Source organism: Canis aureus, chromosome 31 (genome assembly GCF_053574225.1).
Source record: "Canis aureus isolate CA01 chromosome 31, VMU_Caureus_v.1.0, whole genome shotgun sequence".
Taxonomy (NCBI): Eukaryota; Metazoa; Chordata; class Mammalia; order Carnivora; family Canidae; genus Canis; species Canis aureus.
The window spans coordinates 35,570,292-35,592,034 of record NC_135641.1 but is presented as its reverse complement, the minus strand read 5'-3'; the positions used below and the strand labels follow the sequence as shown (position 1 = coordinate 35,592,034).

General features: G+C 34.5%; 1 protein-coding gene and 1 long non-coding RNA gene across 2 annotated transcripts in view; one reads left to right on the top strand and one right to left on the bottom strand.

Annotated features, from left to right (window-relative positions):
* Positions 1–14,326, top strand: part of BCHE (butyrylcholinesterase) — a 58,920-nt gene extending 44,594 nt beyond the window's left edge. Inside the window, exons 3-4 of the mRNA XM_077880198.1 lie at positions 7,160–7,326; positions 13,937–14,326. Of these exons, the coding sequence (XP_077736324.1) occupies positions 7,160–7,326; positions 13,937–14,061 (292 nt within the window). The 3' untranslated portion in view covers positions 14,062–14,326. The remainder of the gene's footprint in view (positions 1–7,159; positions 7,327–13,936) is intronic.
* Positions 1–21,743, bottom strand: part of LOC144302653 (uncharacterized) — a 540,109-nt gene that overhangs the window by 18,561 nt on the left and 499,805 nt on the right. The window contains exons 7-9 of the long non-coding RNA XR_013369612.1: positions 8,386–8,569; positions 7,920–8,058; positions 708–1,046 (exon numbers count right to left, since the gene is read on the bottom strand). This is a non-coding gene — a long non-coding RNA (uncharacterized LOC144302653). The remainder of the gene's footprint in view (positions 1–707; positions 1,047–7,919; positions 8,059–8,385; positions 8,570–21,743) is intronic.

Sequence of the window (21,743 nt, the reverse complement as noted above, 5' to 3'; positions counted from 1 at the left end):
TTATCCTTTGCTATTTAGCAGCACCACTGTTTTACCAGTGTCTTCATATTTTTCTGAAAGATTATATTGTGGATTCATATTTATCATCATATAGTTAAATATTAAAGTTTGTTTACTATTTGAAAATTTCTTTGCCTGTTCTTTATATAAATATGTCAAAATAACAGAAGCATCTTGTGAAAATTTCATTGTTGTTATACAACTACTAATCATACTAAATAAATGTCTCCTTTTTATTTTCTTTTTGCTCAATTGGTTCCTAATTCTTTTTCTAATAATACTAAATCTGCACATCTCCCTTGTTAAATGTCAATCTTCTAGGCACAAGTTTATGTTATCAATTATCTTATTTACATGTTAAACTATCATAATAAAAATAGTTTACGTGTAAGGCATGTGTTAAAACTATCCCATGGTCTCTTATAGCCATATTAAAAACTTATTTGAAGAATAATTTCATATTATTTGGATCCAGATACTGATTTTACTAAAATTGAAGAAAAGATCATCTTTGAGTATAATTTCTCACGTGGTGGTAGTTTTTAAATGTGAAGATTCACAATAGTTAAACAAAAATGAGCTAACTTGAACTATCCGTTGTGATGTTTCTTATTTTTCTATTCATATTTCTTGCCTAGATACTATAAGACAGGCATAATTCCAGGTTGTAAACAAAACAGCCAAATGATGTTTTGCATGGAACTTACCCTCTGTCTTGATCCATTCTGGCCACTATAACAAAATATCATAGATGTGTTAGTTTATAAATGACAGAAATTTATTGTTGACAGTTCTGGAGACTAGAAGTCCAAGATTAAGTCACTAGCATGGTCTCCTTCTGATGAGGACCCAATGGATAACCAGCTCCTTCTCACTGTGTCCTCATATAGTGGAAGGGACAAAGAATCCCTCTGAAGCCTCTTAGATAAAGGCCCCAATCCCATTCGTGAGGGCCTGCCCTTACAGCTAAAACATCTCCCAAAGTCTCTAGCTCCTAGTACCATCACCTTATTTCAGGAGCACACAACCATTCAGACCATAGCACTCTGTAATAAGGGAAGAAAAAAAATTACAGTTAAAATCAGTTTTGAATATTTCTCAGCCATAAAAAATAATGAAATCTTGCCATTGGTAACAACATGGTTGGAGTTAGAAATTACTAAGTGAAATAAGTCAGACAGAGAAAGACAAATACCATATGATTTCATTCATATGTGGAATTCAAGAGACAAACAAATAAACAAAAGGAAAAGAAAAAAGAGAGGGAGGCAAACCAAGAAATAGACTCTTAACTCTAGAGAACAAACTGAGAACAAACCCAGAGAGAAGGTGGGTGGGGGTTGGGTAAAATAGGTGATAGGGACTAAGGAGGGCACTTGCTGTAGTAAGTACTGGGTGTTGGATGCAAGTGTTGAAACACTATATTGTACACTTGAAACTAATATTACCCTGTATGTTAACTAATTGGAATTTAAATGAAAATTGTAAAAAAAAGAAATATGAGGAAATTAAGATTGGCTATTTTAATGGAGTCATCAAGGGAAGATCTAAAGAGATGGTAGGATAAGCATAGAACAAAGAGCTATGATCCAGGAAGTGACATGTGCTATGTATCCTATGAATTAATAAATCACCATGTGTATATTTCTAGATGTCATTTCTATATTGAAATTTGGAAATTGCATCATAATTTTGGTGTTCCTGAGAAATACTACATTAAAAAGCTTGTGAATCCATTTGGAAGGCAGGGATTCCCTCAGTAAAATAAAAGTTACTACTAAATTCCAATCTGTATTTGGATCTCAAATTTAATATGTGAAGAGCTGAATTCTCAATATTTTCCTTCAAACATGTTCTTGCAGCAGTTTCTATCTCAGTAATGGCAACTCCATTCATCCTTCCAATTTCTCTGGCCAGAATCCTTAGTGCCATCCTTGCCTTCTCTCTATTTCTACACCATTGCCTAATTGCAAGGGTGTTAGATACCTTCAAAATACATTCAAGATCTAAACACTTGTCTCAATTTCTACTCCTACCTCCCTGTTCATGCAACCATCATCTCTCACCTAAATTATTCCAGTAGTTTCCTAGCTGGTGTTCCTGCCTCTGGCCTTGGATTCTCTGCAGACTATTCCCAGAACTCCAGCCAGATGATCTTTTGAAAAATATTAAGTGAGACCTTGTCCTTTCTTTGTGCAAACCCTCCAATTACTTCTTCCTTGAGAGTAGACATAAAAAGCTTACAAGGACCTACAGGTCACTAAATAATGTGGCCTCCTGTCACCTCTCCAGTCTTGCCTCAGACTACTCCCTCCCCAGCTGGCTCCACTCTAGCCACACTCCCTCATTCACTTTTCATGTTAAACTTCAGACGCTCATCTGTCTTATACCCTTTGCTTTCTATTCCTTCTGTTGAAATGCTCTTCCTCCAAAAATGCTCTCACTCCTCTCCTTCAAATCTCCACTTAAAAGTTCCTTTCTTATCAAATATTGCAGAGTTTCTCTACCCAGAGGTAGCCAAAACCAAGGTTAAGGGCTTAGGCCTTCAGACTCCCAAGTTGGCCCAAGATTTCTGACACCAGTTGCAAGTTCAAGGTCACCAGGGCCACCCTCACTTCAGACTAGTTGGCTATACATTTGAGATCCCTAAGGACTTCCTCAGATTTAATCATGCCCTAGAATGACTCACAGAACTCAGGAGGGTGCTATATTTATAATTCTGATTTTTATATAGTAAAAGGATATATATCAGAACCAGTCAAAAGAAGAGACACTTAAGTAGCATCTGGTACTACTCACTGAATTCCAAAGGTAAAGCTTCTATCACCTCAGAGATGCATTACCTTCAGGGCATTAATTGTGTCAATGTGCGCATGGACTACAGCTAGCCCAAGGAAGCTCACCTGAGCTTGAGGTCCAGAGTGTCATTGTAGTTTCATTATATAGGTATAATTAATTAAATCATTAGCCATTGTGGTTGAACTCAATCTTCAGCCCCCTCCCTTCCTGGAGGTCAGGTTGATATCACCAGACTCAAAGTCCCACCCTTCTAATCACATGGTTGGTCTCCTGGCATGGCTGTTCCTTCCACAAGATCATCAGTGTGAGCAGGCCCATCCTGAGTCATGCCTTTATTAAAAGCTGTAAGGTGCTCACCATGAGTTGCTTTGTTAGCATAAACCATTAGATATAGGGCAAAATTCCAAAGATTTAGAGGTTATCTCGCAGGAACTATGGGCAAAGGCCAAGGAAATTCATTACTACCTATTCCTTCATCACTGTCCCCTCTCTAGCAACTCTTACAATCTAGTATATTATATATTTTCCTTATTTATCTTTTTATTGTCTATCTTCCTCAAAGAGAGAAAACTGCAATGGGCAAGAATTTCCATTTTTGTTTTTGTTGATTTTCTGTGACTTAAATAAGCCTGACATAATATGCACTCAATTAATATTGGTTGAATGAATAGATGAATTTTATTTTTCTAAATTCAGATTCTCTTATAGCCCCTCTATTCTTTAAGTTAAAATGCAATATTATTAAAGTGTGACTTGACATAAAATATAAATCTATGAATACTTGTATATTTGAGAAATTATCCAATATAATCTGTATTCCCTTTGCCCTCTCATGACGGTAGAAAATTTTGGATATCCATTTAATTTACAAGTACTAGTCCTGGCTTTATTTTATTAGATTGTAAGGCACACTGAAATATATTTACTTTAAAATCATTGTATACCTTGCCTAGACATCATTGTCTCTGAATTCTTACTCAAAAAGAATCTTAATTCCTATGTTAGAATTGATGGGCAACCCTGAGATTTATAATCCAAGAAAACATATGGAGTTAAATACATGCGAGTTTTTCATATCAGACATCCTGGGTCAATTAATGTCTTTTTTTTATAAATCTACTCATAAAATAAGATCAAATCTGTGCTCAAATATCGATGACAAGCAAGTAATTTCCTGAAATATGGATGTTAGGAAAATACTCTGCCTTTTTTGTTAAATAAGCCACATTTGAAAACTTTTCAAATCTACCGAAGAGAAAAAGTGTAGTAGATGATCTTTAGACGACTTTTGCATACCACAAAGTAGAACAAAAATCTCATAGTAAAAATAGAGCAAGATTTCTCTGTTTCATGGAAAATTTTAGGTATTATCCTTTCAAAGTCTTTATTTTGTGACAAGAGCAGGAAATATTTTTGAAAAATAACAGAGCCAAGATGTTTAAATATACCTTATAATTTTGGGATTAAATTCATATAGTGTTTCAGAATTGTGTATCTGAGAAATATGTTGTATTTCACAGGCTTTAATTGATGCAGATAGAAAGAGAATTATATCTCTTGTTAAGTTTTAAAGTCTTTGAAGATTTCTTCAAATTATACAGTAAAATGCTCCATCACTTCAATAGCTATTTCAATAACTTTTTGAAAACTGTATCTGCATCCATAGGCAAAGGGATTTTATTATCTCTGAATTGCGTTTTGGAATGTCATCAGATACTTCACAGAACAAAGTTTGTCAAATGAACACGGGCAGTGCCAATAGTGCTTTGCTCTTGAACTCAAGTACGAGTCAGCTTTGTTCAAGTCACCATTTGCAGAAGCCAGACATGAATGAGCAGTTAAAATGGTGCCATAAGTTAATTAGAGTGGAATTAGAAGGAAAGTGGGCAATTTAGGAACATAAGAATTGCTGTACCGAATCAGACCAATGGTTTTCCTGGTTTCATATCCAGCCTCCAGCAGCTGTACTTGTTAGTTTCTAAAGCTTTAAAAGAAAGGGAAAAGACTACATAATTCACCTAGACAAGTGTGCCATCTGTGATCTGGAGAAATTTTCTTCATGACCTCTCTCAAATAATACCCTAAAGCAGGAGGTTTCAATCCTGTTATGATATTGGTTTAGCTTGAATAGCTCTGGTTATTAATAACTCTTTTTTAATCATCCAATTCCTACATAAAATCAACTAGTCCATCAAGAAGCTATTTATCTCCAAAGCTCCTGAATTCATGGTTGGATATGTCGCTTCTACGATAAAATATGAATTTGTGGTGCTTATTGGATACAAGTTCTTGATGGCAAAATCTGCTCTAGATAACCATGCCCAGTGAATGCTTGCTTCTCTTTCCAAAATCTACTGGATTCACAGGCCTGTGGCAAAAAAGAAATCTTGTACCTCTTGTCACTGCTCCCAACTTTCTGTTACCAATCCACAGAGCTATCTGAATGATGAAGAAATTCACGTGCTGAACTTTTAGAAGAGGTCAACCAAGAGTTTTTCTTACATGATTTTACTTTAAGGTAGGATGAATCTAAGAGAAAGGAATGATTTACGTATCCTTATCACTTTAGTCTTCCGTTTATGATAGAAGAAGCTGTGACTATTTTATAGGCTTCTTGGTTATTCTGGATAATCTCCAGGTCAACATTTCTAAAATGTTATGTTCAAAATAAGCCATTTAGTAAAAAATCCCTCAAGAATGGTAAATGCCTACAGTTAAAGTCTAAAACATTTTCCTGGGCTGTTAGATCTTAATGTGATAACACTAATGTCCTAAATCTGTGACTTTAATAGAATCTCCTCTATTTTATATTCCAGGAAACTAGTTTTTTCATTGTGTTTTGACCTGAGATAAACACTCATTATTTATAACGATGTTCATTCTGTTCCCTTTCTCTAGCTTTCCCAACTTCTCTTTCTGGTTCGGTTCCTTATTTACTCTCCTTCCTTCAAGCTAGAATCTCCTTCCTTCAGGTAATTACCTTTTAAACAGGTAGTGATTGTTTCCTCTTCTGATAATTTGTATCCCTTTGTTTATGTTTGGTTTAGGCTACCAGGTTCTTTGTTTTCATGAATGTTCTTCCTTGTAAATTCCCGGAGGGAAAATATGTTTCCCATATTTATTTGTATTTCCAAATCCTAGGGCAGTGTTTAACTCATAATCATAGCATAAAAATAGATTAGAGGGAAATCTATAGAATTGCCAGGGACTAAACTATTTGGAGCCACTTGCAAAATGTTTACTCTTTGAGTTTATGTTTGTGCGATCTAGGTATGACATTCTTGAGTGCTACAAAGATGTAAACAAACCCCAAACTATACATTTCTAAAAATTAGAACCAAGTATTATTGATACAAAAATCACAATAAAGATATGGGAAATATCAGCACAAAAAGAGAATATGAAAAAGAGAATCTGAATTACCTTTGGGAAAAGAAGGGATTCTAAGCAGAATAGCTGCACAAAGGCAAAGAGGTGAAACAGAGGAGGGAATTACTAGGGAACTGTCTCTAATTCCTGTTGGTCGACTCATACAAAGACTCTCTGAAAGTAAGCTTGGAAATATGGGAGGCACCACATTCAGTAAATTTACCTGAACTCATTGGGGAATTATTGAAACAATTTTCATTGGTGAGCAGATCTATAAGACTGTAGGATCAACTTGAAAGGGAGATGGAAGGCAGTTTCCTACAGTAATGGTTATTACATAATAAATTGTGTAATCGGTCACAAGCTCAGGCAGTAATGGCAAGAACATATGGAATGACATGGAAGCAAGATATGGAGTAGATGGTATTAATGTTTGCTGTGAGAAGATTGGGTCTGAGGTAAAGGGGGAAAAGGAAACAAAAGAAACATTGCCCTTCGAGCATGTTTAAGTGTGAAGAAAACATCAGCACTCTTGAAATAGGAAATATTTTTTTCTCCCTGTATGGTAAACAGAAATGCATGTGAAAGTTATTCTTTAAATTTTCATTCCTATGCTTTTAATTTAGTGTTTCGAGTTACTGAAAACATTCCACCCAGTTCATTTTAACTTGACATCTTCAAAACAAATCCACATTTTTTCTAACTTTTTAAAAGTTGTTGTTGGTTTTTTAGAACAATATTCTTTCTATCTAAAAATGATTTCAGGGACACCTGAGTTGGCTCTGTGGTTAAGCTTCTGCCTTTGGCTCAGTATATGATCCCAGTGTCCTGGGATCAAGTACCCACATCAGGCTCCCTGCTTCTCCCTCTGCCTATGTGTCTGCCTCTCTCTGTATCTCTCATGAATAAATTAATAAATAAAATCTTTTTAAAAAATTAAAAATAAAAATGATTTCAGTAGAACTATAACATCTCTTTTTAATTTTTTTAGACATCCAGATGGAACCCAGAACAATAGCACAAGATGGCCTGCCTTTGAAAACACTGACCAAAAATATTTAACCTTGAATACAGATTCACCACGAGTATACACTAAACTGCGTGCTCAACAATGCCGATTCTGGACACTATTTTTTCCCAAAGTCTTGGAAATGACAGGTGTGTGTATTTTTAGTATTTGGTCAAATAATTGGTTGTGAATTATGTAAAAGGAAGAAAAGCTAGATTGTCCAAGGCACAGTGGTGGTGTTAATCTATGAGTTTACAATTACTTGATTGCAGTGAGTGCATCACTTTCACAACTTTCTTCCAGCAAGTTTAGGTATATTTGAGGGCTTGCTATAGGAGCAGCACTTTAGTAGTTAAATAAAGAAAACTAAAGTAGAAATTTTCCCCCAGAGGAACATAAAACCTAGTAGGGGAACTAAAATAGGGCACTACTTGCTCTTCAGCTCATCTTTCTGGAATTAACTAATGGATAAATGAATAAATACACATACGAAATAAACAGTGAATAGAACTAAAAATATAATTGCTAAAATATAGAATGAATATAATTTATACTCAAAGAGAGGTAAACACAAATCTATTGATAAATAGAACTCTTGATTTCTAAGAGGAAAAAAAAACTCCAGAATTTGAATATTTAAAGATGCAATCCAGATATTTCTAAATATTCTGAGCTTAGAGACATTTATCATGAACACATACATATAATACACAGTACAATAACCAGACAGTGATTTACTTACCTAACTTTGGGAAGGGAATCCTTAAGCTTATATAAGGAAACACTAGGAAAGTTGGTTCAGATCATTGTGTTATTTCAAACTTCATTAGAAAGAAAATATTTAAATCAACTTGAACCATCAGCTTGAATGATCGCCTCTTCTGTGAGGAAAATGACATACATATCTCACTCACTTGCCAGTTTTTAAAAACCCAGCTGTTTCTAACTCATGTGACTCCTCGGGCCTTTATTTTTCAAAGGAAAAGTAATCGAATCTCAACCATCAGACAGATTGCTGCCCAGTTTCCTTAGACTTTACCACTCCGTTCATCATAATACTCTCTGTGATTTTTCAGGCCCTGAAATATATATAGTAGATGCTCTAGTTTCCTGTTTAGAGTGGTGGGGGTTAGTTTCAGGCAAACATGGGCATCTCAGAGCTATATTTGATTGTTTAATATGCTTTTTAATGATCAGACATTACTCACCAAAATTATAATTATGTACTCCATCTGTTTGGGAGATGTTTCTGATATACCAGTGCTCTGTGTATTACCAAATGTTCTGTGACATAATATATATCCAGAGATGGGTTTCTGCATCCCTTGGCAAAGCTACAGTGCTGCCCTTGTGTCCTCCGGGTGTGAATAACAATGAGGTAACATGTTTAATCTGCCAAGAGACCAAAAGAGGTACCATTTAACATAACACAGACTACACATTCTTAATCTTTACTTAAAATATTTTTAAATGAGAAGGTCGTAATCGAGGGACAATGAGAGGAAATGGGGAGGATTTTAAATGATTAACTTATTATTACAAGCCAAACTGATTTGTTCTGTTTCGAGCTTCTGTGGCCTCCTGCAATTTATTTGTCGATTTAAGTATCAGCAATTTTTGAAGATGTTACTTCAAAATCTCTATCTCTAAATACTCAACTGCCATAAAGCAGGTTGAATAAACAAACTCCTAGGTTTTTGGCTAGCTGCCACTCCTGCCTGTGCAGTGACGAACGATTTTCTAGTTTGAGCAACATTGAGCTGTATGGACATAGCAGGTCTTGCTCTGGGGTAGTATTGTGCTCTGGGATAGTTCCAAAGCCCCTTAAAAACATCATTTTATGCTTTAGCATTTTTTTTTCAGATAATTCCCCTGTAAAAGTTATATAAAATATACTTTATAAGATGTAAAGTAAATGCATGATCTGAGTGTGGTAACATCAACATCCTCCTTTTTTTTTACATTTAAACAAAACCACTTTGAAATTATATGTTTTTTGGGCTTTATAAATGAATAATGTAGGGGGATTAAAAAAGATTAAGAACACACATTCTTACCATATTTTGTGTATTTCAAGTTGCGAAACCTCACACATTTCAGTATTTGGTATTTTGAAAATTGGAGTTATTCCCATGACCTGGACTTAAGTTCCTATGGAAATATTATGTTTTAAAAAAGCAACTCTATATGTAAAGGAACATTTCAAAGAAAAACTACTGACGGGGTTTCTGAAAGGGAGAGATGTTTACCTCACTCAAGATGGAAACCCAATGAGCTTTATAAGTACCACTTGAGCAGTAGTTTACATTTGAGCAATAAATGTTCTCAAATAAAATGATCCTTAAGACTTGTTTAAACACAGGAATTCTAGCACTTAACTTTCAGACTACACTTCAGCATATGCCTGCACTATTAGTGCGTGCACCTGCAAGAAATAAAATGTGCAATATTTGTTTTAAATATTACCAAATTCAAAATTTTCTCTAAAAATGTAACTGCATAATATTTAACAATTGTTTGAAAAAGAAAAGAGAGAAATGACCCATTTGATGCCAATAAGATATCAGCATTTTTCGCTAAAAGTGGAAGAGTAAATTTATTTAAAGGAAAAACCACTTTGACCTTTAAATCCTCCCAATAAAGAATAATATTAGCTCCAGTGGTTTTTCCTTTGTTTTATTTTAAAACTATAAGCATACTTGGAAGATATTGCCAGTTTGGTTCCAGACCACAGAAGTAAAGCAATTATGGCAATATAGCGAGTCAATGAATGTTTTGGTTTCCCAATGCATATAAAAGTTATATTTATACTGTGCTGTAGTCTATTAAGTGTTTAAGAGCATTATCTCTAAAAAACAATGAACACATCTTAATTTAAAAACACTTTATGGGGGCACCTAGATGGCTCAGTAAGGTTGAGCTTCTGCCTTTGGCTCAGGTTTTTTTGGGTTTTTTGGGCTCAAGATCTTGATCCCTGGGCCCCAGGATGGAGTCAGTCCTACATAGGGCTCTCTACAGGGAGCCTGCTTCTCCCTTTGCCTATGTCTTTGCCTCTATTCTGTGTATCTCATGAATAAGTAAAATCTTTTTAAAAAAATAAAATAAATAAAATAAAAACACTTGATAGCTGGGTGCCTGGGTGGCTCAGTGGCTGAGCATCTGCCTTTGGCTCATATCGTGATCCCAGGGTCCTGGGATTGAGTCCTGCATCGGCTTTCAATAGGGAGCTTGGTTCTCCCTCTGCCTATGTCTCTGTCTTTCATGAATAAATAAAAAAGTCTTTTAAAAAAGCACTTTATGGCTAAAAATGCTAACCACCATCTGAATTTTCAATGAGACATCATCTTTTTGCCGCTGGTGGAGAGTCTTGCTTCAATGTTCAGGGTTGATGGTTGCTGAAGGCTGAGGTAGGTGGCTGTGGCAATTTCTTCAAATAAGACATCAATGAAGTTGCACAATTGAGTGACTTTTCCTTTCACGAATGATTTTGCTGTAGCGTGTGTTACTGTTTGGTAGAATTTGACCTACAGTAGAACTTCTTTCAAAACTGGGGTCAATCTTCTCAAACTCTGCTGCTGCTTTATCAACAGAGTTTATGTAATATTTTAAATTCTTTATTGTCATTGCAACAGTCTTCACAGCATTTACTGGAAGTAGCTTCTAGCTCAAGAAACTACTTTCTTTGCTCATCCAAAAGAAGCAATTCCTTATACTTTAAAATTTTATCACGAGATTGCAGCAATTCAGAAATAATAATGAAAAATTTGAAACATTGCAAGAATTACCAAACAAAATGGAACACAGAGACAAGAAGTGAGCAGATGCTCACTTGGAAAATGTTGTGTGGATAGACTTACTTGATGCAGGGTGCTATAAACCTTCAATTTATAAAACATGCAGTATCTGCAAGGCACAATATAGTGAAGTGCAATACAATAATTATCTCTATATGCAAGCTTTCACAAAGTTTTGCCTGAATTTATAGTAGTTCACTCGACAGTATTAGTCATAGTTCACTGTCATCCCACACTCAGAAATATAACAGGACAACTAATACGTTTCTGATCTGCAACGTAAGAACGTAACAGAATGTAAAGAATTATGCATTCCTTGGTAGCTTTAATAATTGAATAACAGGAAAATAAGCAAGTAATGGGAACAAAAGAGATTTTCAATGAAATCTCAAAGTACGTGATTTTTTTATTATAATGATTAGCACAATTCATATCCAATTTAATCTTTTCTTCTAGCTTACCTTCATGACTAATTTTGAGTTGACTCACCTCTCCTGTATTCTTTCTTAACACCTCAGACTTGATAGATTCCACTGGTGAAATATTGCTCACTCTTTTTTAATTGACAAGTCAAAGAGTAGCCTTATTAGTATTACTCTTTCTGTAGGGAAGAAAGCCTGACTTTTTCTTTTCCAAATGAGACAACGATGTGAACAAATCAAACATCACAAAAGTCCTGAAAAAGTTGTGTCAATATGTTTATAAACTATTGGTATTGATCTAGCTATACATGGATTCAATAAAGAGCAAATTTAAGAATAAATTTTTGTAACAGGGCAGTAAATTTGTTAGTGGAGCTCCCAATAGGTCTATAGAGCTTGATTTCATAATGTACAAACCAACTGATTTATCCTTCACGGTAAGTAACACGGCAAAATAGTGATCACTGACCCCATTTACAGCTGGAAAACTAGTTTCAAAAGTAAGAATTTTTTCTATGTCACTAACAGAGTAAGTAGTCAAACTGGAATCTAACCCATTTCACCCCAAAACCTATATAATGTCCTTTATTTCACATTGTAGTACCTCGCTAACTGCAAAACAAATAGATAATAGATCTACATCTCACAGAATATAAATCTATAGCCATCTAAGTAGTATTCCAGTATGGAGGAAGAAGAGAAGTGTGGGAAGAAATAAAAACTTCTAATTTTGGTTTTTATTTATGTCATGGGACTAAAAATTTTTGTTATCTTTTTATTATGGTGTATTCAGTCGACATTGTATTAAAAATAATCAAGTTTTATATTTTATTATCTCAACCAATGTTCAGTATTATTGAAGAAAAAATTACTCAGGATTACAAAACATTTGTACAATAGAAAGCAAAGTATTTCAGTACACTAAATTGTATAGTGTTTGATTATGGTACAAAAGGAAATAAATTTTTATTTATATGAATCAATGAATTTGTTATCATTCTATGAACAAGAAAAAAATCAAATCTAAAAGCTTTTCTCTGAGTATTAAAATTCATGATGTAAGTTGTAAATTACCAATCATTTATTTGTTATAACATAAGTTTTTTCTTTCTGAACTTTAGAGCCCTTATTTTGCATAACATTTTAAAAAGCATTTAATTATAAAAACACCATAAGACTAGATTATTTGTATGATATTTAATGTCTTTCACATCTAATGTTTTTTAGAAAAGTTCTATTATTCACAAAATAACTAGTCATTGACCTTTTAAAAGACATTTTTAAAACAAGACATTTTTGTATATATTTGCAAATACTTGTCCAAAGTCCAAGCAGTATGAACATTTTAAACTTAGATATATCCTAAATTACAGGGGATATTATAATAGCTATATAAATATTTTATGTATTTTGATTTTCATAAACTAAAAATCAGTCACTGAGTGTGCTCCATTGTTAACAGCATTAGTGAAAAGACACATTTTCATGTATAATGTAGTGAGATCACATGAACTGTCTTCCCCAAATCAATACCTCACAGTTGTAATTAATTTAAAAAATTCCTAACAGAAAAGTATGTATTCAAAAAATTGTCAATTCCTTATTTTCAGAATAGCCAAAATACCGCAAAATGTTTTTTAATTCAATGACTATTGCACAGAATCCTAAAAGTGTGAGAACTACAAGTGTATAAAATACTAATAGATTTGAATAATTTAAACTATCTTCCAGCTTTATCATGTGTATTTTTAGGAACATGAATATATGATTTTAGAGGTTGTAATGTAAGAGTTTCTGTTGTTCATAAACTTTAGTGTAACACATTTTCAAATTAATCAAGATTTCAAGGTGCTTGTAGTACATAGACCATTTTTGGTTCATTGCCTCACATTATTCCTGGCATCAACACTCCCCTCCCCTGACACATGTATACACTTTACAAACTACTGGAAAGCGGAGATTGTCTTAGTCATCTTTCTAATTTGCAAAGCAATTAATAAATTGCTTTCATGTAGTAGTTTCAATAAATTGCTTTCAATGACTAGGCATTTTTCGGAACTAAAGTATACTGATACAGAGTGAGAGAAAAATATATATGGAGGGTATACATAGTTGCCCTTATGCATTAATACATATATATAAATATTTTCATCGGGAATAATAGTTTGCTATAGAATTACATATGTAAATAAGACATTAAGTGAGATTTCTGTTATGTAAAAGAGCTCAAGAAAAGGCAATGATATCTATGCATCTTCTTAGAAACTAAATACATGTTATGTAACCTAGTTAGATATATCAATTTATCCATATTTTTATGATATATGCAATTTATACATGTATATTATTTGCAATTTCATATAATGTATAAAATTTTATTACAAGCTTTCCAAGTAGTGAAAGAAGCTGATAATAAATAATAAAAAATTAAAAATTACTGTGCCATGTTCTTGGAAAAAATAGCATCTGTAACCAAAATTATTTTTCAATTAATGTAAACAGATTAAAATTTAGATTAATACAACTTATTGCATGTTTTACAGGAAATATTGATGAAGCAGAACGAGAATGGAGAGCAGGATTCTATCGCTGGAACAATTACATGATGGACTGGAAAAATCAATTTAACGATTATACTAGCAAGAAAGAAAGCTGTGCGGGTCTCTAATTAATAGATTTACCCTTTATAGAATGTTCGTTTTCCTGTAGATCAAGGTAAAAATATCAGTAGCTCTCTTACACACCTCATAAGAAAGCTATTATACAGCTGAAACAAAAATGCCAGAAGGATGATATCGATTCCTCACATCTTCCACTTAGTATTGTACCTAGCATTTCAAAATCCAAATGGCTAGAATATGTTTAATTAAATTTCACAATATAAAGTTTGACAATTAATTATATGCATATTAAAATGATTTTGCAGCTTCAAACTTTCTTTCCTGAGTAAATTTATGAATTTTTTCTGCTAAAAAATACCTGTATCCTATTTTTATTTGTGTATTCTCATTACCACTCATAAATAGGTATCTTTTTAAAATGAGCCAGGTCTTGAAACATTGGACACTGATTCACAGTACTATTTCCTTTAAATAATTTATGAATTTAATGTCAACATACTTTGTCAAAACAAAAATGGAAAATAATTGGTTCCTTTTGTTTTTTATATGAAGGCAAAAGGGAATTGTAAAGTAAAAGGCTTGGTCACTTTGCAACACCTAATGACTAAAACAGAACATTGCTCCCAAGAGACAAAAATGTAAAAGAATATAATTATTTCTTAGAATATGCATGCTTCAGGTCCTCAATATCTATTCCGCATTCTTAAAACCCTTGCCCTTCCTCACATCCCCACTTCCTGACTCCCCACCCCCAAAGTGTACATGTGTAAATTACTCTTCCTGTAACTCAAAAATAAAGAGTGCAGATGAGCAGAAGTCTAAAGTCAGAAGTCATATACCATCTGGGATAGGGGAACTCTTGCCTGGACCCAGAAATATAGGATTTTGATAAAGAAATCATTTGACTCCAGGAAAGAAACTGTTATACTTTCTGCAGACAAGTGATGTGATTTTTATAATTTAAAAAATTTACAGAACTGAATTTACTAACTGGCATGGCAACTAAACACATCCATTGAATAAATTAAATGTGTAGTTCATTAAAGAGACAAAGTCAGAGATGTCAAGTTCCAGAAAAGGGCGGTGCATTCTGAATATGTTAATTACGTATTGAAAACCAGCACCCAGAATAGGACAAAGTATTTAGTATATAGGTCTGTGGACTGTTGGTTAAAACATGTCTCACTGATCATTGGTCATAAGGATGTTCATAGTTAGATCTAGTATGTGTCTGCTGTGCTCACTCAAACATCATTCAGGGTTCAGGCTACTTTACCAGCTTCAGCCAGTTAGAGAATTTATTATACAAATCAAGTCAGTTTTGATATCACTTCAATGTTGCTGTAAATGGACATTTTTGCTTTAGAGTTCTTCCCTCATCCTATGATGAAAAAACAAATTAAAAACCACCACAAATGATAGGCGAATGAGCAGACATTCCATTCTACACCACCATCTTTGTTTCAAGAGCCATTCTTCTGGGATCCACTGTGTTTTTCTGAATCATTCAAGCCTCCTTTTGATGTAGAACCCTCTGAAATATGAAACGGGATGATACCTCTTCAACAGTATTCCAGACCCCTTAGAGATACTCTTGATGAGACCAATAATTAGGAAAACATGATTATGTTTATAGAATACCTGTAACCTATCTTAAATGACAGGCACCAGTCATCTGAAAAGATCCCATGGATCACTTTGTCCCACCTTGGACAACCAGTTGGTTTGTTCTGGACTTCTACTGCGACAACCCTTGACTTACCCTGAAGCTTTTAGCCAAATCCAACAAGCAGTGTCAGCCAGCACATAAACCCCTCTGCATTTGTTTTGTAAATAAATTATTATGAATCCACCGTGTCCAGCACCATTGCAGGAAGATAGCTTAAGGCTTTTCAAGAAAATACTATATAACAGTCTATACAGTTTCTCTTACTATGATTGCCATTTAAGAGGCAGTTTTAGTGCCAGACTTTAATTCAGGAACCTCATGCCAAGAGAGAAACTTGTGCATAAAGTGATGGAAATTTAGTATCTCTGGATACTTCGCAGAGATTTGCCTTTCAGCAGCCTCATAGATGAAGGAATTTCAGTTGTCTGAGATACTAGCAGTAGGGAAATATTAAAACGTCAAAATGGTGTGAAACCTATCCAAGATAGCAGGGTATAGGGAGATATTAGCATACATACTTAATTCTAGTAAATTTTTAAGGTACATTTCTCAAAAGTAGGAGGGAAAATTAGGTCTACATTTACAATAGAACAAGTGGAATTAGTTCAGCCAGTATCACAACACTTAGCTTGATCAATTATTGAAGTGAAAACATTATTTCTTGTGGAGTGGCACTCTCCATAAGACTTTGCATTATTGAGTTTATTGGAAATTGATTCTCATTTATGGTTTGATATCCATTTGATATGTATAAGGATTAAGGTAACAAGTCACAAGCCTTTAAAAAAAGGCCATTATAACTGGTCTTGTTTTTCAAGACCAGTTATAAATTGGCTGCTGAATACTATTAGCATGAAGGCAAGGTAAGTAATTTCTGGCCAATCAGAAATTAAAATTCATGGGTAAATGAATTTACCTTAACATAATTGCAACTGTGACATTTTTAACAGAATATTCAAATAAATGGAACCTCTGACATTGCTGAAGGATGACAAACTCAGCAGTTAGTAAAATTTCCTGTTGTGTCTGCAGCCTTATTGAATTCAACAAAAGTTGTTCTCTTTACAAAGAGTTCGTTTTAAAATTAGGATGGTAAGAAAAATAAGACATATATATACTTTAAATGTATTCCATGTCAATATAAATGCACAGTGCTATTTATCAATACAATCTTGGTGGGAACTTTGTTAAAGAATAAGCCAGTTTTTAAAATACACACACAACACACACACACAGAAGTACAGGCATACATACATGCATTTATACACACAGAACTACTCTGTTAATGTCCAGCAGGTGATCACATTGAAGAATTCACTGAAGAGTTCCAAGAGAGGGGAAAAACAGGGGCTTTGGAGTATAGACAGTCCCTGGTTTACAATAGTGCCACTTAGGATTTTTTGACTTTACAATGGTGTGGAAACAGTGGGAATTCAGTAGAAACCATAGCTCAAGTTTTGAATTTTTTAAAAAGATTTATTTATTTATTTATTCATGAGAGACACAGAGAGAGGGAGAGAGGCAGAGACACAGGCAGAGGGAGAAGCAGGCTCCATGCAAGGAGCCTGACGTGGGACTCCATCCCGGGACTCCAGGATCACGCCCTGGGCCAAAGGCAGGAGCTAAACTGCCAAGCCACCCAGGGATCCCTCAAGTTTTGAATTTTGATCTCCCAGGCTAGTTACATACCACAAATGTACTTAATGTCAATGTAAAAATAGGTATGATCCTCCCTGTGATGTTAGGCATGGCCTCGAACCCCCAGCTCCCAGTAAGTCCTCCAATCTGGAGGGTAAACGACCTGTCCATTGCAACCATTCTGTACTCGTACAGCCAGTCATTCCCTTTTTCACTTTCAGAACAGTATTCAGTAAGCTACATGAGATATTTAGCACTTTATTATAAAGTAAACTTTCTATTCAACTATCATACCCAACTGTAAGCTAATGTAAGTGTTCTGAGCACATTTAAAATAGGATAGGCTAAGCTATAAAGTCCAGTAATTAAGTGCATTAAATGCATTTTTTGACTTATGATATTTTCACCTTACAATGGGCTTTCTGGGATGCAATCACATGCATGATAAGTCATGGAAGATCAGTATTAGAAAAGGAGAGTGCATGATAGTCATATGATGGTCATCTAATCACACATTAGACACTAATGTGAAATAGAATCTATATATTATTAATATGTTTATTATGTATTAGTGTATAATTATAAGAACATTATTAAATTATATAAGATAATATAGATTGTATTAAGGCCAATTCTAAAAAAATGCAACAGTCACTTTGCTGTGTCATTGACAAGAGCTGCCGTAACTGGAAAGTATTTTACTTATAAATTGATTGAAAAGACACATAATAAACCAGTTACTAAGTAAGGAACGTTGTCAATCAAAATGTAGAGAAGGCATTACAGGTTGTAGGGGACAGGAAAGGTAAAACCTTTATGTAGCCAAGGCACAAGTCTAATACTATATCCAAAATGTGAACATCTAAAATTCCAATTTTCCTTAAAGAGAAAGAAAGAAAGAAAAGGAAGGAAGGAAGGAAGGAAGGAAGGAAGGAAGGAAGGAAGGAAGGAAGGAAGGAAGGAAGGAAGGAAGGAAGGAAAGCAAATCCCTTCCTCAGGTAGGCCCTAGCTTCCATGAGTTCAGCTAATTTGCTCTGTCTTATCTGTGGTCCAAAATCTCACCATTAGAGTTACCAGTTGATGAGATAATAAGGCAAGAGTAGTGGCTGAGTGATTTTAGAGGTGAATTTTAACACAAATAGCCATACACACACAACACAGAATTCATTTATCTCACAAGAAAAGTCTGGTTTCTTTTCTAGGCATAGCCCATTTTCATTGCCTAGTTTAACCCTTTATGACTACCCTGAAAGGCAGAAAAATCTGAATTTCCAAGGCAATTAACTGCCAATGCCTCAATATTATGAGATTCATCTGTGTGTGGATTTCCAGCTAGGAACTGCTTGCACAATGCTGCCACACTGTATATGGTGCTTGTTGGCTGAGTGGATGGATGAGAGGATAAGTTACAGTACAGCTGAGTTCCACTTCATAGGAGAAAAATTGTAGTGAGGATCTTTAGGGAGCCAAGAGGAAGCATGAAAAAAGAAAAATGGAAGACAAGAAGGAGGAGCAAAATGAGAAAACCTGCACTTGAAATTGAATTTATGCAAATGATTTGTCTAAACACTGGAGAGTTTCAAGGCAGAAAAGACTATAAAAGAAATAGCTGAAGATAGATATAATTTATTAGATATTTTTACACTGATATATAGGGTATTTAATTCAATGATTTTCAACCTTCATCCTCAGCTACACATTAGAATCTCTGGCAATAACTGTAGTCTGCACACACCACATCAAGTGAACTAGAATTTCTGAGAGTCTAGAGATCAATATTTTAAAAATTTTCTCAGGTGATTCTGATTTTATCAAGTTCAAATACACTGATTTATTTTTCTATGATAACACTATTTGTCTTGACAGCTTTAAGGGCAATGCTTTCTCCGGGGGCAGGGGGGGAACATGGGTCCTAGGTCAGTAATCCCCAAATTCTGTTACATATTAGATTCACCTCAGAAGTTATTTAAAAAAATCCCAGTATCTACGTCCCACCCGATAACAATTAAATCACAATGTGAGGTTGGTAGCTAGGAACTAGTATTTCTTCTTTTTTTTTTTTTTTTAACAGTTTCTTTCTTCCTTCCTTTCCTTCATCCTCCCTCCCTCCCTCCCTCCCTCCCTCCCTCCCTCCCTTCCTTCCTTCCTTCCTTCCTTCCTTCCTTCCTTCCTTCCTTCCTTCCTTCTTCCATGATTTATCCATTTATTATTTATTTTATCTATTCATTTATTTTAAAGAGAGAGGAGAGAGAGCACAAGTGGGAGGGGTAGAGGGAGAGATAAACCCAAGCAGACTATGAACTGAAAGCAGAACCCCATGTGAGGCTCAATCTCATGACTTTAGATCACGACCTGAGCTGAAACCAAGAATCAGAGCCCAACTGTCTGTGCCACCCAGACGCCCCTGATAATGATTCCTGACTGGTACCAATATACAGCAAAGGCTAGGACCCAATGGCCCATTCCAGATGGTTAATTTAAAGAACAGGAAGGATATTCATATTGTTTTAATACTGAGAAGCAGGTGACTGTAGAACTTGCAATTTTATGCAACAAATGAATGTACCTGCTAGTGACATCTGAAAACTAAGATTTTTCTCTGAAGAAGGAGCTCTACCAGAGACTAATGAATATATGGAATAAATTTGGGGGGGGCATATTTTCTTCCTCTACACTAGACATCATTTTTACCAAAAAATATAGAATGTGGGGAGAGATATGTTTGAAAAATAAGATGCATAAATGAAATATATATAATATTTTATGGTGGTATATATAATAGTAGTTATTGCAGAAAATCATTGTTTGTATTGAGGTAACCCATTTTGGCTCACTCGACAATAACTGATAACAGTAATTTAGATTCAAGATAAGGAATCAAAATTTTGATTCTCATTTTCTAGTGCTCTGTTTATGTAAAAAGTATTTCGGTGATCTTGTGAACTCTCAAAACTGCAAGTAGGTTTTCATTCCTGCCAGACTCATAAAAAGATGTTGTTAGGATTAATGACTTAATGATTATTAAACTAGGTAGGTGAGTACTAAGAGTTGTTTTTCCTCTCAGAAGAATCTGCAGAAGATTTTGCTGGATGCTATTATTGCATTACCTTGTTTCTCTGAAGTGAAACCTCCCATTCTAATCATGTTGATTCCCTTTATCAGTTTAGAGAGAAAAGGGGAAAAATTATTTAAAAATTCTCTGGAGAATAAACTATCAACTGTATCTCATAATGGTAAGCATTCTAAAATCTTTGAAAATGAAAATGATATCTTCTATCTATCTATCTATCATCTATCATCTATCTATTATGTGTTTGTGTATCCTCCATCTAAAATTACCACTCCCAATTTTAGTAAATGTGGGCAGTGGTAACCAGAGGAATGTGACAACTATATCTATATCTCATCTAACTTGAAATATAAATTCAAAGTCACTGTTTAGAGCAAGATGGCCTAATGTTCCCCTCAGCTTGACTAAACTTTACACAGATTTTTTTTCCTGACTATAGGCCTCCTACCTCCTGTTTCTTAGAGCATGTACATGAAAAATCTTGCAACTGTAAATTCATTCTCTGCCCTTTTGAAGCATATGCAAATCTTGCTACTCTTGCCAGTTTTGCTTCTCAGGAAGTGCCTTTTTGAGGGACCAGGAAGTTAGTACTTTAAAAATCAACAGTAAAGGACAGACTGCCTCCATCTCCCAGTCTCTGCAACTTCACTGAGAACAAAGTACCAAACACAGACGCCTTCACCACAAATAACAACATTTGCAAATTCCAGAATAATTCAGTGTGCTGAATGCCTCCCACTGGCCCACGCTTCCTAAATGTTTCCCCAGTACTTTTCTGTGAGTTCACATCAGCATGTCAAAACCCTTAACTTCTTTTGTTTCAGCAGAGTTGAGGTCAAGCTCTCTCCACTATTGCAATAGTCTTGAATGAAATTTGTTCGCCTATTATATTTAGATCGGTGAAAATTTTACTCTAATAGTCTAAAGCAAAACCCAACACTTTTTTTAAAGTGCCTGGAGCACACACACATTTCCACCAATTTTCTATGACCACATCAGGAAAACACAAATATTTTCTTATAGCAGATATCCTTCAGAAAGGGTGATCTCCCAAAAACCTAATGAATATAATAGCAGAACTTGGTTTCATGACGTGTTGGGTACCTATGTTTTGGTGATTTTTTTTCCTAAATCTTTGAAAGCTTAGGCAGATAATAATTTGCATTCCTGTGTTAATCTCAAGTTTTTGGAGTTTTTTTTCATTTTTAGCACTTCTTAATGTTCTATTTTTCGTTCCTTCTATATCAAATTTAAGTTTTCATGGTCATACTGCTTTCCTGTTAGAATGACCATGAACAAATGGATTGTCTCATTTTGTATATAGAATTTACTTTCTTTTCCTTTTTTTTCCT